Source organism: Pipistrellus kuhlii, unplaced genomic scaffold, assembly GCF_014108245.1.
Source record: "Pipistrellus kuhlii isolate mPipKuh1 unplaced genomic scaffold, mPipKuh1.p scaffold_m20_p_2, whole genome shotgun sequence".
In the NCBI taxonomy this organism is placed as follows: Eukaryota; Metazoa; Chordata; class Mammalia; order Chiroptera; family Vespertilionidae; genus Pipistrellus; species Pipistrellus kuhlii.
The window spans coordinates 112,848,382-112,862,922 of record NW_023425515.1 but is presented as its reverse complement, the minus strand read 5'-3'; the positions used below and the strand labels follow the sequence as shown (position 1 = coordinate 112,862,922).

Genomic DNA, 14,541 nt, shown 5'->3' with positions numbered 1-14,541 from the left:
CCTTCCGCAGACACGCTGGTCGTTGTATGTGACAGGGTGAGAAACGGGGCCAGCCCCACCCTTGGGCTTCCCTGAGCCTCCATACCTGTGCTGATGCTCCTGCAAGACTTGGTAAATGCTGATAAGAAAAGTTTGGTTTTTAAAACTCCCCACAACACAGTCCTTGTAGATTCGGAACTCTGCAGCCGTCACCGCCTCACCCTCAGGAATCTGGGATAAGTTGAACTTGAACTCTTTGTGGTGTCGCTGGCGAGGGGAGAACTCCTTGTCGTACTCCACTATAAGATTAAACAAGAGAGAGTGACAACTATTGTTACTTGACTAGGTGCCACAGGCTCAGCTCAAAAGAAAGCCTCCCATTTTAATTCATACATGGGTTACAGGTTACCAATGGCTCTTAGAGGACTGGGGCGATGGAGAGAACATTGGCTAGGCTGTCAGGCAGACGGGTTAAAATCCTTCATTTTACCTAAGTATTAAATAAAATTCTTACATTTAAATATTTAGTCTCACTAAGTTGCCTGAAAGCAAGTGATTTAAACTCTTCGCTTCTTCACAGGGATGTTGTGAGAATTAAGAAAACAACGCATCAGGTGATCCTGGCCCTGATCCCCGCCCAGCTCCCCTTCCCCTTCCTGCAGCTCAGCCCCTCAGACCGTCAGCAGCAGACAGGACAGGGATAGCCCTGACTCGCCTTAGGTAGCGATCCTGCTGCGGGAAGGACAGTGAGCAGCGCATTTGCCTGTGTCCTCAAGTTGTGCCTGCTGTTCAGTGGAAGTTTTTGCTGAAGGGTTTAGGATAAAGCTTCATGGAAAATGCTGTTCTGATCAAGTTCACTGCCCTCCCTGTGCGGGTGGACTCTGCACACTGTGAGCGGCTGGAGTCTCCGTTTGATCTGCACATAGAACCAAAGTATGAAAACAAAGATGAGGAAGCCAACCACTAATGGGGCAGCTTGCTATTTTCCGATGCTGTTTCTTCACATTGGGAAAGGAAGGAGTCTAAAACCTGTTTGTGTGTTTTTTAATGAAATATTTTCCCTGCTTGAAGAGAAGCCAAATTGTGAAAAACTGCAACTACTAATGATCATTTTCAGTCATCTTTCAGATGTCTGAGTGGAGTCTGCGTGAGAGAAATGGTATCAACCTCAGATGCTTAACCCACGATCCTTACAAAGGATCCCACCCTTGTAAAGCTTCCCACCGTGAGCCCTCACTCTTTCCCGAGCTCAGGACTCTGTCCTGCTGTTCCTGTGAGTTCTTTCCTGAATGGCAACACAGTAAAATCTCATGAGCAAAGTAATCCTTTATGAGGTTTTCCCAAGGGGTTGTGGGTAGAAAAAGAAAATCAAATCAAATCATTTGCCACCTTTAACTGCCCACTTTCTCCCACGTGTGTGGTTCTCCATAATCACCAGAGAAAAGCTTTGGAGATTTAGCTTCTTTAAAAAAAAAAAAAAAAAAAAGCCAATAACTCTTTGTAAGAACCTAAGACCTTGACGGCATTTGCAGAAGCTAAGGAAAGTTAAGCCATCTGTAGGTATGAGGTTTTAAGCAAAGAATTTCTGAAACTGCCCTGTGACTCTGCAACAAATCCTTTAGATTCTCTCTCTTTTTTTCTTTAATTTTTGGGGTTAATAAAAGGACAGGCGTTGGCTTAACTAAGAGCTTGAATATAAGTAAAAAAAGGTCTCACCAGAAAGTAAACCATAGTTTAGTCCCAATAAGAGAGCAGGTTTTCTAATTAGTGGCTGAGCATGAAAAGCAATATTGTTGGGGAGTTCAGCCGAGGCCACCCACACATGATGCTGTATCACTTTCCCTAAAACTGATCTGCCTTTTAAGTTTGATACGTTATCATCGGTGGCTAAAAAGGGAATCAAATCTGATTTCCCAAAGAGACTTTCTGAAAAATAGTGGCACAGCTTTTCTAAGGGCCTTTTGGGAGCTTAAACTTTAATGTCACTTAATGAAAAAATATGTCTAAGATTCACTTGAGAGAGAATGCTTAAGAATTCCTAAAAGAAGTCTTTCAATTGCTCTTAATATAAACAACTAGAAAGAAAAACATAGATAGTAAAGCAAGATATAAGATAGTAACAAGGTATTTCAGTTAAGGAGGAGAGAAAGGGACAGAAATGTCAATAAATGAGAAACGTGGTAGCTAGTCTTTGGGGAGATGCACCACCTCCCTGTATTCATAGCCTTGGGTGGTCTCACCCCCCTGGGCTGGCTCTGGGCTGGCCCTCTGACCATCTTTGGACCAACAAAATGCTGCAACAGTGGTGCTGAGCGACTTTCTATGCTAGGACGCAAGTTTTAAACTTTCTTCCATTTATGTTTCTTGGAATGCTTCGGTGAGGAGAGAGAGCCACAATGTAGAAAGTCCAGCTACTCTGGAACTTCCATGCTGTGATGAAGCCCAAGCTAACTATGCAGAGAAGCTATGTGGTGCATGGAGAGACAAAGGAAAGGAGAGAGGGGAGGAAGGGAAAAGCCCAGTCAGTCTAGAAAGCCTTAGCTGAGGCATCACACATGTTGTAAAGATGCCATCTTAGAGGTCCAATCCAGTGGAACCTTTGGATGACTCATACCCCAGCCACCCGCTGACTACAGCTGCATGAGAGACCTCAAGAGAGAACCACCCAGTCGAACTCAGTCATTTCATAAGACTGTGATAATAAAGCGTTATTGCTTTATGCCGCTCTGTCTTGGGTGACTTGTTATACAAGAAGGAAGGGAAGACAGGAAAGAATGAGAGAAGATGAAAAGGGATATCTGACCTTGCTAGAAAGGAGATAAATTGTATGATATTCTTAAGAATAAGGATTTTGAAATGCTAGGAGGTTTTATATATATATATATATATATATATATATATATATATATATATATATATATATATAAAAGCCTAAGCCACTGGTCAACTGGTAGCTATGAGATGCACTGACCACCAGGGGGAAGATGCTCAACACAGGAGCTGCCCCCTGGTGGTAGTGCACTCCCACAGTGGGAGCATTGCTCAGCTGACCAACGGGTGCCAGACTGGTGAGCGCACCTGCTGCAGTGCAAGCCTCTCCCGCCTCCGCAGCAGCACTACTGAGCAGGCACCGCAGCATAGGGATGAGCAGGGCCTAGGCTCGGGCTCCTCCCCAGCTGTCTATGTTTCCTGTACTCCTACATCCCCCGAGTGGTCTCAGATTGCAGGTCTGGCTGAGGAACGAATCCATGCACTGGGCCTTTATCTCTCCCTTCACACGTGTCTATAAGCATTTGCCAGGATTCCTTCTTATCCTGGCAAATGCTTATAGACACGTGTGAAGGGAGAGATAAAGAATCTAAAAATGAGAAAACAGAAAAATAGTAGCTCAAAGCCTTCATTTTATTACAATGTGAATTAGAACTCATTGCTTATATATGCATTTTCTCATTTCTCCTCTACCAAGACATTATCTTGAAGCACTCTGAACTTTTCTTCTGCTTTTTCTTTATCCTTCTCTGGCCCATGAGTCTCTGGTTGCTACCCACCTATTTTTATGTTCTTTCACCCAAACCCTTCACTCTGCTGTTTTCTGGTGCCTCTCCTCTCCTCATGCCTTTTAGCTAGAAGTAGTACCACCTCCTCACTTGACTCAAGATACCTCAGCCACCAGTCACTGGAGTTTGCTTGAAATTCCTGTTTTCTCCCCCAGTTTTTTTTTTTTTTTTTTTTTTTGCCTCCACTTGAATTTACATAATGTATTTTCTTAATGTCTCATAGTTATAACACAAAAAACTGGGCACAATTAGGTTACTTACCCGCCCACGCATCTGAAGACCACAATGGTGAAATAGTAATATTTCAAGTGAGCTTAGCATTTCCCCTTCAAGTTGTATGATTCCAAACTCCTTAAATTTCAGAGTTCAAAAAGTATGAGAGAGGGCTGAGCACTGAATTCAGCACTCACTACCTATTTTGCAGCCTCTAGCATTTGGCTTTCCAACAGTGCTGCCACCTGTGGTAAACCATTAAGTAGTAGCGAACGCGAAGAGTGTGGATGAAGTGTCAAACTGCCAAGCTGGTTTGGATTCCAGCTCCCTTTCCTCTTACTTAATGTGATGCTGAGTAAGATACTAGTCAAACTTCCAGTTATCAGTTAAATGGGAATAATAACATTTCTGAAGATTATGAATGGCAATCCATACAAAATAGTCAGTGGTAGAGGAAGTGCTCAGTAAATGTTACTTGTAATTATCATTAGCTGATATTTGAGAATCTGGTTCCTTTGAGCTTAGATTATGTTGCTGCTGACTAATTCAAATTTATTCATGAGTCTGTAATAGGGCTGATTAACTTCTGCTAAATTAGCTTTTTTAATTAGAGATTTGTTCTGTGAAAAGGGCAGTAAGTGAAATCACCATATTGAGTATCAGCCCTGGTGTTTGGCTAATGGATATAATGCTGTGTTCTTCAAGGCAATAATTTCTATAATTTTTCATTTCAAGGGCTAGTGGCGGTGACCTTACACAAGGTCACCTACTTTCTCTGTTTACTATTTGTAAGTACAGTAAAACAAGATAGCAAACTATGCTCTTTAACTCTATGATTTGATTCGTAAAGGTCTTCCTAACATCAAATTTTTTAAAAAAGAACATAATTGAAGAATACATGCAATCCTTGAAATTTTAATCTAGCTTTTTAAAACTCACCCTATTCTTTATTTTTACCTCAAACTATATCATTTGACATTTCAGACCAGGCCAGACCTTTGGCCAACATGGAGGGCCACATTACTATGGAATAAAAGTTAAGATTTAAAATGTAAATTACATAATATACATACAAAAATATAGGTGATTTATGGAGGTAACAAAGCACAACAATAAAGCACCAAGAGAACCAGCTCTCAACTTGAAAACTGGAACCTGACCAATACCAAGGTAATCCTCCCTGATACCACATCAGCCCAAATGGTACCTCATATCAGAATAGTGTCTATCATTCCCTTGCCTTTTAAAAACTAACACTTTTACTATTTATACGTGTCACTAAATCATAGAGTGTTTAGTTTTTCTTTTATCCCTTAAAGCCATCTCTGAGCCATGATGGAAGTTTTATGTGGAAAATATAGGCATGGTCACAGCTAAGAGTGAAGGCAGACTAGGTGGATGGACGACCACACTCTCTTCTGTGGGTAAGACATGGCTGCTCTGCAGGCAATGGGTGACAAGTGCTCTCCTTCCGCTCTACCTTACATAGACCTAATAAAAACATGGGCACTTTCTCAACAAGTGCTGGTAAAGATGTGGAGAAAGTGCATTGCTGGTGGAAATGTAAAATGGTGCAGCTGCTGTGGAAACAGTGTGGCGATTCCTCAAAAAATTAAACATACAATTACCGTATGATTCTGCCATTCCACTTGTGGGTATTTATCCCCAAAAAGTGAAAGTAGAGACTCAGACAGATATTTCACACCCATGTTCATAACAGCATTGTTTACCAAAGCCAGAAAGGGTGGAGGCAACTCAGGTACTCATTGAAAGATGAATGGATAAACATGAAACAGATACCTACAATGTAATATTATTTAGCTGTAAAGAAGAAAGGAATTTCTAACACATGCCAAAACATGGGTATTATGTTAAATGAAAAAAGCCACAAAGGCAGAGTGTAGAATTGTGGTTGCCAGGGGAGTACTTGGTTAGTAGGTGCAGAGTTTCAGTTTGGGAAGATGAAACAGTTCTGGGGATGGGTGGTGGTAATGATTTCACAAGAATGTGAATACATTTAATGCCATAGAATTGTACACTTAAAAATTGCTAAAGCGGTAAATTTTGTTATGCATATTATACCAGAATAAAAATAAAAAAACTAACCAAAACCCAGACATTTTCTTACTCAATCACAATGCATGATCACACCTAAGTCAAAATAATTCTTCATTATCCTCTAATACCCAATTGATAACAAATTTCCTCAAATACCTACAAAACTCTTTCCATATTTGGTTTATTGGAATCAAGAACCAAATGGAGTTCACTCATTACACTTGACTGTTCTGTCTCTAAAGTTTTTTCTAAACTAGCAAAGCAAAAATAGAAAAAACTCCATTAACCTCATAATGAATCTATAAAATAACCCTTAGAGCTAGTAATATTCTTAATGGTGATATATTTGAACCACTTCCTTTAAAACCAGGAAAAGATGAGATGCTTATTTTCAGTCTCATAATTGAGTCCAGCTCAGCACCACTAAGATGAAATAACAGAAAAAGAAGAGACACATTACAAAGTGTGGGACCTAACAAGAAAGCTTAGCAGGTTGCCTCTTTGACAGTCTCATTGAGTTCAGGCTGCTGTAACAAAAATACCACAGACTGGATGCTTAAACAACAAAAAATTACTCCTCAATGATTTCTGGAGGCTGGAAGGCCGGTGGGATCAGGGAGCCAGCACAGCCAGGTTCTTGGCGAGGCCCTCTTCCTTGTTATGTCCTCTCAGCCTTCCTTGCTGATTTCACAACGGAGTGTGAGCTCCACTCTCTTTCTCATCCTTTAAGGACACTCATTCCATCATGGAGCCTTACCCTCATTAAGTCATCGGGACCTTATCACCTTCCAAAGGCCCTACCTCCAAATACCATCGCATTGGGGATTAAAGTTCCAACACTATGAATTGTGGGGGGACACAAATACACGGTGCATAACATTGATCTTAAAGTGTCACATCATTTGTTCTGCTGCATTTTCATTTCATGGTTTGGAATTTTTGTGTTTTGTGTTCAAAAGTGACAATGGTGATGGTCTCATCTCATACAGTGTTATTAATTTTAAGTTATACTTCTTGCTTTTGGAATAAGTTCCTTTGGAGAAAATTTTTAATTACCCATTCATTCATTTTCCTGTAAACAAATAAAGATATTCAAGCTATCTATTTTCCCTCCTTCCTTTTTTCCCTCCCTCCCTCCCTCCTTCCTTTCTTCTTTCTTTCTCTTTCTTTCCTTTGTTGACACTCTTACAGATGTCCCCCTCCTCTTCTCCCCTTCCTTTGTCTACCTCCACCCAGGTCCTGCCCCCCCACTGGCCTTCACCACATTGTCATCTGTGTCCATGAATTATGCATATAAGTCAGTGTGCATTTTCTAAGAGTTTGTCAATTTGGTTAAATTTTTCAAATTTATTACCATAAACTTTTTCAGAGTATTCTATTTTTCGAATCTCTGTTCTACCTATAGTTTTACTATTCTAATATTTGTTGTTGTTATTGTTTTATTAATCCTCAGCTAATGATATTTTCTCCATTGCTTTTCAGAGAAAGTGGAAGAAAGGGAAGGAGGGAGGGAGGGGGGGGGGGAGGGGGGAGAGAGAGAGAGAGAGAGAGAGAGAGAGAGAGAGAGAGAGAGAATGAACACCGAACATCAGACTGGGGACAGGGAAGGAACCTGCAACCCAGGTACATGCCCTTGACTGGGAATCGAACTCATGATTCCCAGTGTGCAGGCCAACCCTCTAACCACTGAGAAACACAGGCCAGGGCTAATTCTAATATCTTTACTTGTGATTCATCTTATTGGAGGTAATTTTGTTTTTTTCTCTTTTTCACTACTGTTTAATTTTATTGTAATAAAGATATTTTAAAAAAATCTTTATTGTTGAAAGTATTATACATGCCCTCTTTTTTCCCCCCATTGACTGCCTCCAGCCCGCCGCTGCCCCCAACCCCAGGCCTTTACCACCCTAATTTTATTGTCTGTGTACATGGCAATAAAGATATTTTAATAGAGGTATTTTCTGAATATCCCACAAAGTCTGAATTATTCCAATTACAGTTGTCTAGAGAAAAATAAAGATACCATCTATTTTAACTGAAAATATAAAATAGAAAAGAAAGAGGAGATAGGGAAGAAAAATAATAGAATAATCTCTCTATTTAATACATTTAAGAGTAATCACATATTTATTAGTTTTCACTAATTGGACTCACTCAATAGCTAATTCAAATTCTACATTTTTCAAATGCTGCATGCTTCTCCTTATAGTTACACATCCAAGTTGAAAAACTTGAAACTCTTTATTTTAATTGCCATTCCATCAGCTACTGTAAACAAGTTCATGCCATGGTACACGTTTATTTAATTGGGGCAACAAGAAGAGTTCTGGCCAGCCTTCCAGGGTCTGTACCACGGCAGCCTCCTGACTTCATGCTGCAAGCACACACCACTCACCCACATGGGAGACACTCAACTGACCTCCCCAACTCACGTTTTAACCACAGTGAGAAGGCAGGCTGCCCTCCAGGAGTCACCAGATATTTCTAAATACTTGTATTCGTGTCCTAGAAAAATCACAAATACCAAGAAGAATCTATTTTCCTGGTTGCCATGCTCCAAGTGACATTTTTCTAAACTTTATTTTTTATTTAAAATAATTATACAGTCCCACAGGTGGCTTCAAAACATAGTAAAATGGATTTTAAAAAAAATAGAGAGATCCCATGTAACATATTTTATAACCGAAGAACACTGGCATTATACTTTAACCACGCACCATACTCTGCTTTCACCATTTTTTTACATGATTTTTGCTATGTGTGTAAATAATTCTATGACATTTTATCACATGTATAGATTCCTATAACCTCCACCACAATTCAGATACACTGTGCAAAGCCACTCCTTGGGCCTACCTCTTTATCCAAATGGCTTTTCAAACTAGACCCAGCTCCTACCTTATAAAGAGCTTTAAGATAATAGTAAGTGACTATCTCATGAATACTAAGGGTTAATCAAATCATTTAAAAAATGCATTTTAGAAGCATTCTGATACCCGAACACAGGTGTTAACATCAGTCAGGTTGGGAAGAAGTGCAATAGTTCCAACCATACATGTTTGACAATGGAAATAAGTCACAGGCCTCAGCTGACGAGAGGATACACTCAGGACCTTAATAAACGTGTCTTGAGGAAAGACTGAAACAGAAGCCTTGACAGAGTTCCATTATCATTAAATAACCACATTTGTGCCTAACTAAACAACTGTTACAAAGAAGCAATCAGACCACATATAGTGAAAATCAGTATATATAATATGCAATGAAGAAAAAGTTTAGCACAGGACAGCCCAAAGAGAGAAATATAGACTCACCTACGTAGTATGATTCCAATGGGAGAGCAATAGCGGGCAGAATATCCTCCCTGACTGAGAGAATATATTCATTATCCCAGAATACCCATTTCTTTGTAGATGACCCAGTGCCTCTCATTGATTATATAATGACTTGGTCCTCGGTGTGCTGGAGTTTCCTTGTGGGCTTTTTATTTAGTTTGCCCAGATTACACAGTACTTCATGAATCTGTGGATTCCTATCTTTCATCAGTTCTGGAAAATTCTGAGTCATAAGTTCAACAGTGAGGGCCTCTTCTTCATTCTCTTTAGTGTCTCCTTCAAGAATGACAACTAGATGAGTATTAGACTTTCTTGTTCTAATTTCCATGTCTCTTAACTGCTCTTTTATATCATTGATCTCCTTGTCTCTTGGCTGGGCAGTTTATTTAGGTCTATGGACAAGTTCACCAATTCCTTCTTCAGCTGGAAGGTATATTTTAAAAGCCATCTATTAGTTTGCCATTTGGTGACTTAAAAAAAAAAAATTCCAATAGCTCCATTTGTTGTTGCTTTGTGGTCACTTGGTCACTTTCCTTTGTGCATTTCCTATGTAGTTGTCTTATATTTTCTCTTACTTGGTGTCTGTTTCCTAATATGTAAAATGCTTGGGGAACTTAATCTGCATAATTTCCATCCCATCTCTCTGATGGCTTTCATCTTGGAGGTTTACTTATTTCCTTGTGGGTTTGGAGATTTTAATTTTTGATTGAAAATAATCTTGGATGTTTAAATTGGTGTTGCTTTTCTCCCCTCAAAAGATGTATGTTTCCTTTTGTGAGGAACACGACCAGCCTGGAACCACTTAAGTCCCGTTGAGGACCCTGGCTTAATTTGGGAACCTCTGGAGCAGCTTGCCCACAGGCCTGGACCTGGAGCTGGTCTCGTGATCTGCCGTCGTGTTGGTATTTGCACTCACAGAAACCGGGCTTTTCTGTTTGTTTGCTCGTAGTCACACGCCCAGAGGAGTCCTCAAAGATGGCCCTGAGTCCCTGACATTCATGCTGTAGACATTCTTGCTCCTGTTTATCCTGGATCTAGTCATATGTCAGCAGGAAGGCCTTACAGATTATCTGGTCTACAATCCTTCCAGAATTTGAAGGATTTATTTTATCATGTGTTTAGAAAATAACATTTGGAGCACGTACCTCTTAATTCCTAAAAACATTATAAAACCAGCCTAATGTTTGAAGCGTTTACATTCTCATCTGTTTCTCAGAGTAGGCCCAGAAGATAGGTAAAGCAAATATTACCATTCTCATATCAATAGGAATTTGAGTCTAAAAGCAGTTAAGGGGCTTTCCTTGCCACTCACTTTTATGATTACAACTATTATTTTTATGCATCAGCCTTTCACAATTCCACATCCAGCTCACTACTCTCCTTAGGGGATGTGTTTCTCTTACTGCTGGGTAGAGCGCTTCATCCAGAAGCCGCTCATGTTCTTGAAGCCACATGTACAAAATGGAACTCACCACCTCCCCCTTAACTACTTGCCCAATAGCCACAACTCTGCCCATCTGGTCACTCCAGACTGGACAATTAATCGCCAACTCCTGTTGACTGTACCTTCCAGAACTGCACTGTCCAACACAAGAGCCACTAGCCACGTGCAATTATTTAAATGTAAACTGATTAAACACAAAAGTTCAGCTCCTTGGCTCACTAGCCACATTTGAAGTATTCAGGAGCCACATGACTGGTGGGTACTACAGAGACACATCATTGTAGATTTCCATCATTAGAGAACATTCTGTTGGATAGCACAGTTCTAAAAAGTTCCCTAACCCACCAGGTCCTGCCCTTCTGAGACCACTGCCCTGATGCAGAGCCTAGTCCTGCTGCTCCAGTTTTGCCTCTTGTCCATCCATTCTCCATTCTGCAGCGAGTAGCACGGTTATAAATCTGATCTTGTAGCTTGTCTGAGAGCCTCCAATCTTCTTCCCCCAATTGTCTTCCAGCCTCATTCCTCACCTTTCCCCACCTTGAATGATACTCTTGGGAGACATTAAATAGCTGTTTTTCCAACCACACTCCCCTGGACCACAGGCCTTTGTCTTACTGATACACTCTCCCTGCCCTTTAAAAGGTGTTTCCCTCCTTCACCTCCAGGACGAAGCACACGTACAGACCCCAGTTCTGAAGCAGCAGCACTACAGGCCCAGAATACCAATTACAAGTGGCTTTGCACTGAGTTCAGGATGCAGACTCCAAGCATGCTAAATTTTAAAAAGCCAAGTAAAGAAATTAATCCTCTCAAATGACTTCAATTATACTCAAGCCATAGCACAAGGTCATCACATACAAGAAAGATGGAATAAATTTTTAAATTCCATCTTTAATTTAGAGGAACAGTCCTCTGATTCTCTCTTTTATTCTTTTTTATTAAAGTGAAGTGACATTTACATATTAAAATTCATCATTTTATAGTAAACAATTTAGTGGTATTTAGTACATACACCTCTATCAGGTTCCAAAATATTTCCATCATTTGAAAAAGAAAACCCCACACCCATTAAGCAGTAGTTTCCTATTCTCTCATCCCTCAGGTCCTAGAAACCCACAATCCATCTTTACGGATTTGCATATTGAGGATCTCTCATATGAATGGAATCATACAATCCTTTGTAGCTCGTTTTGTTCACTTAGCATGTTTTCAAGGTTCGTCATCAGTGCTAGCATGTATCAGTACTTGATATATATTTGTGGCCAGGTGACATTTATTGTATGTACATACCACATTCTGTTTATCCATTCACCCACTGACAGACTGTTTCCACCATTTGGCTATTGTGAATAGTGCTTCTATCAATATGCATGCACAGGTATTCAAATGCTTGTTTTCAATTTATCTGAGTATACAGGTGGGGCAAAAGTTTTTACACTTGCTCATATGAAAAATCTGTAATAATAAAAGCACAATATGCTAATTAAACCAGATGTCCTTTCAGACGACCTTCCGGACGAAGCCGGGGCTGCGCGTGTAGCCGGGGTCCTGGATGCCAAAGGGAAGCCAGTGCCGGCAGCCAGGGGAAGGAAGGTCTGCTCTTGCATGAATTTCGTGTATTGGGCCTCTAGTAATATCATAATTAATAAATAATAATACAATAATAAACTCTGTTTCACATAGTCACAACTGTAAACCTATTTTTGCTCCACCCTGTATATCTCTTTCACTCTCTTTCGTTTTTCTTTGTCTCTCCTTCTCAGCCTCTGATTCCCCAGAGTTACTGTGAGAAGGAATGATAATTATCCATCAGAGTTTAATCGTAGCCTGATTAACACAGGGGCGATCAGCGAAGCACCCTCCTCAAGGCCAGGCTACGCAAGACATCTGAACACAAAGAGGCTGGAGAATGAATGAGTGTTGAATGTGCCCAGGACAGTCTCTGGCACATAGTGGGTTTGCAATAAATGTTTGCTGAGTCTGATTATAAACAAGGTTGATCCAGGGGAATTGCAGCAGAGACCTCCAGAAGGAGAAGTGGACAGATGCTGTAGACCAAAAGTCAAAAGGGGTAAAGGATACCTCCGAGGTCGACACGGTGGGGCGGGTGACGAGAGAGAATGGAAATGAAGCACAGATGAGAGATAGCGTCTTGCCAGGAGAAATCCTGGGAAAGTTGAAGAGAGAGGAACCCTAATCAAATGGCTATTGTTCCCTCTTTTGAAAGTCAGGAGTCTAATAAGCAGGAAAGAGCGCAGGAGCAATAGGCTGAAGATGTGAGGTCATAGGCAGCAAGGGCTCTTTCAGCCCCGTCAAGTTACTTAACTGTTCTCGGTCTCTCACGTCATCCATAGAGTGCAAGAGCAGGCTTTCCTTCCACTGGCTGCTGGCACTGGCTTCCCTTTTTATTATTTTATCCTGTGTCATTTGTAATAGCAATAACTGCTTATTGTGGATTCTGCCTGTGCTTACTGACTTGGTGACCAGCCACACATAAAGGGCTCTGTGAACACCGCCAGGGCTACAAAGTGCTAGGCGATGCGTCTTTTTATTCAGAGCATTACTCGCAGGACCACTGTCATCAGGGATTTCCTTCATACACACCCTAACCTGCCAGTAAATTCTACTGCTTCCATCAAAACTTCTGCAGAGACACAGAGAGCATGAAAAAAAAACAACAACAACAACAACAACAACAAAAAACACAGACTGAAAAATCAATCCTTAAATAATTGGGGATTGAACTATGTTAGGCAACAGTTTCTCTCGTTGGGTGGCAGCTTAAATAAACACTAAATCCTGCCTTTCTCCACAGTGGTCTTTTAACCATGACAATGGAGCTATTTGGTTTAACAAAACATTCAGGTTCTAAAACTTAAAAGGAACTGACAGGCCAACTCCCTGCTTCGGTTCCCAGCGTTACCGGGGTTTCATATTCCTATCAAGTTGCACTGCATCAGATGACCTGTTATTATTTTCGGCACAGAAGTGAGCATGCCAAACACGGGACGTGGGGCCAGTCCTTTCTCATGATCTCTTCCAACCTCTCCTCCACGGGACTGGTCCAGGGGGGCCTGACCATCGGGAAGGCAGGGCCAGCACTCCTCCCGCCTCAGGGACATCTGCACCTGGCCCTCCCTCCTCAGCTCAGCTGCACACTGGTGGCCACAGAAAAAGAAAATGCAGGTGTGTTATCGCTGAGGAGGACAGATGCAGCACCAGGGCAGGCATTTTGTCGTTCCCTTATGCGCCACAAGTGCCTAAAACAGTGCCTGATAGGACGTGTTAGCTGAATGCGTAAGTGATGGGGCCACACTTTGCAAGCAGTGGCGGGCCCTGCCTGGCTTCAGCAAAGGAAAGACACGTGACCCTTTCTTGGGCAAACTGAGACCTGCAGCTCTAAACCAGGATGTGACCACAGCTGCGAGGCGTGGGCGGGACGTGAGCAGAAGCCCCGCAGTTCGAGACTGTACACCGCCTCCCCGGGCACGACTTCTCCGCAGCACAGCCGTGGGCCTGAGCACACAAACGTAGGAAAGGGCCATTCCTTTCCTTTAATAGGCAAAACTTGGATCCCCACATCCTTGCAAAAACACAACAAAATGCTTCTCTCTGGACTGTTCTTAAAGAATACCTTTCCTTTTCTGGGGCAACAAGCCCTCGTGGTCTCTTTGGGGCAATGACTCTACCAGTATATTTAGCCCTGCCTGGTTCGAGGTGTTTGCAGGCAGTGCTTCCTAAGTTAATAACACTCATCAAGAGGAAGCATGTGAGTGTATGAGTTGAAAAGCAAAAAAGAATAACAGCGAACTCCAAAAACCCAACAAAAAGCTTATGAGTGGGAAACATACTGCCTTATCCCTCCCATCTTCCTGCTCCTACTATCAAACAAATAAACAAATCACGTAACTTCTGAGTTAACTGAATAATCTCAGGCAAACAACATGTAATTCCT

At 41.4% G+C, this 14,541-nt stretch overlaps 1 protein-coding gene across 1 annotated transcript in view; it reads right to left on the bottom strand.

Annotated features, from left to right (window-relative positions):
- Positions 1 to 14,541, bottom strand: part of BMP6 (bone morphogenetic protein 6) — a 146,768-nt gene that overhangs the window by 26,013 nt on the left and 106,214 nt on the right. Inside the window, exon 2 of the mRNA XM_036444058.2 lies at positions 86 to 278. Coding sequence (XP_036299951.1) covers positions 86 to 278 — 193 coding nt within the window. The remainder of the gene's footprint in view (positions 1 to 85; positions 279 to 14,541) is intronic.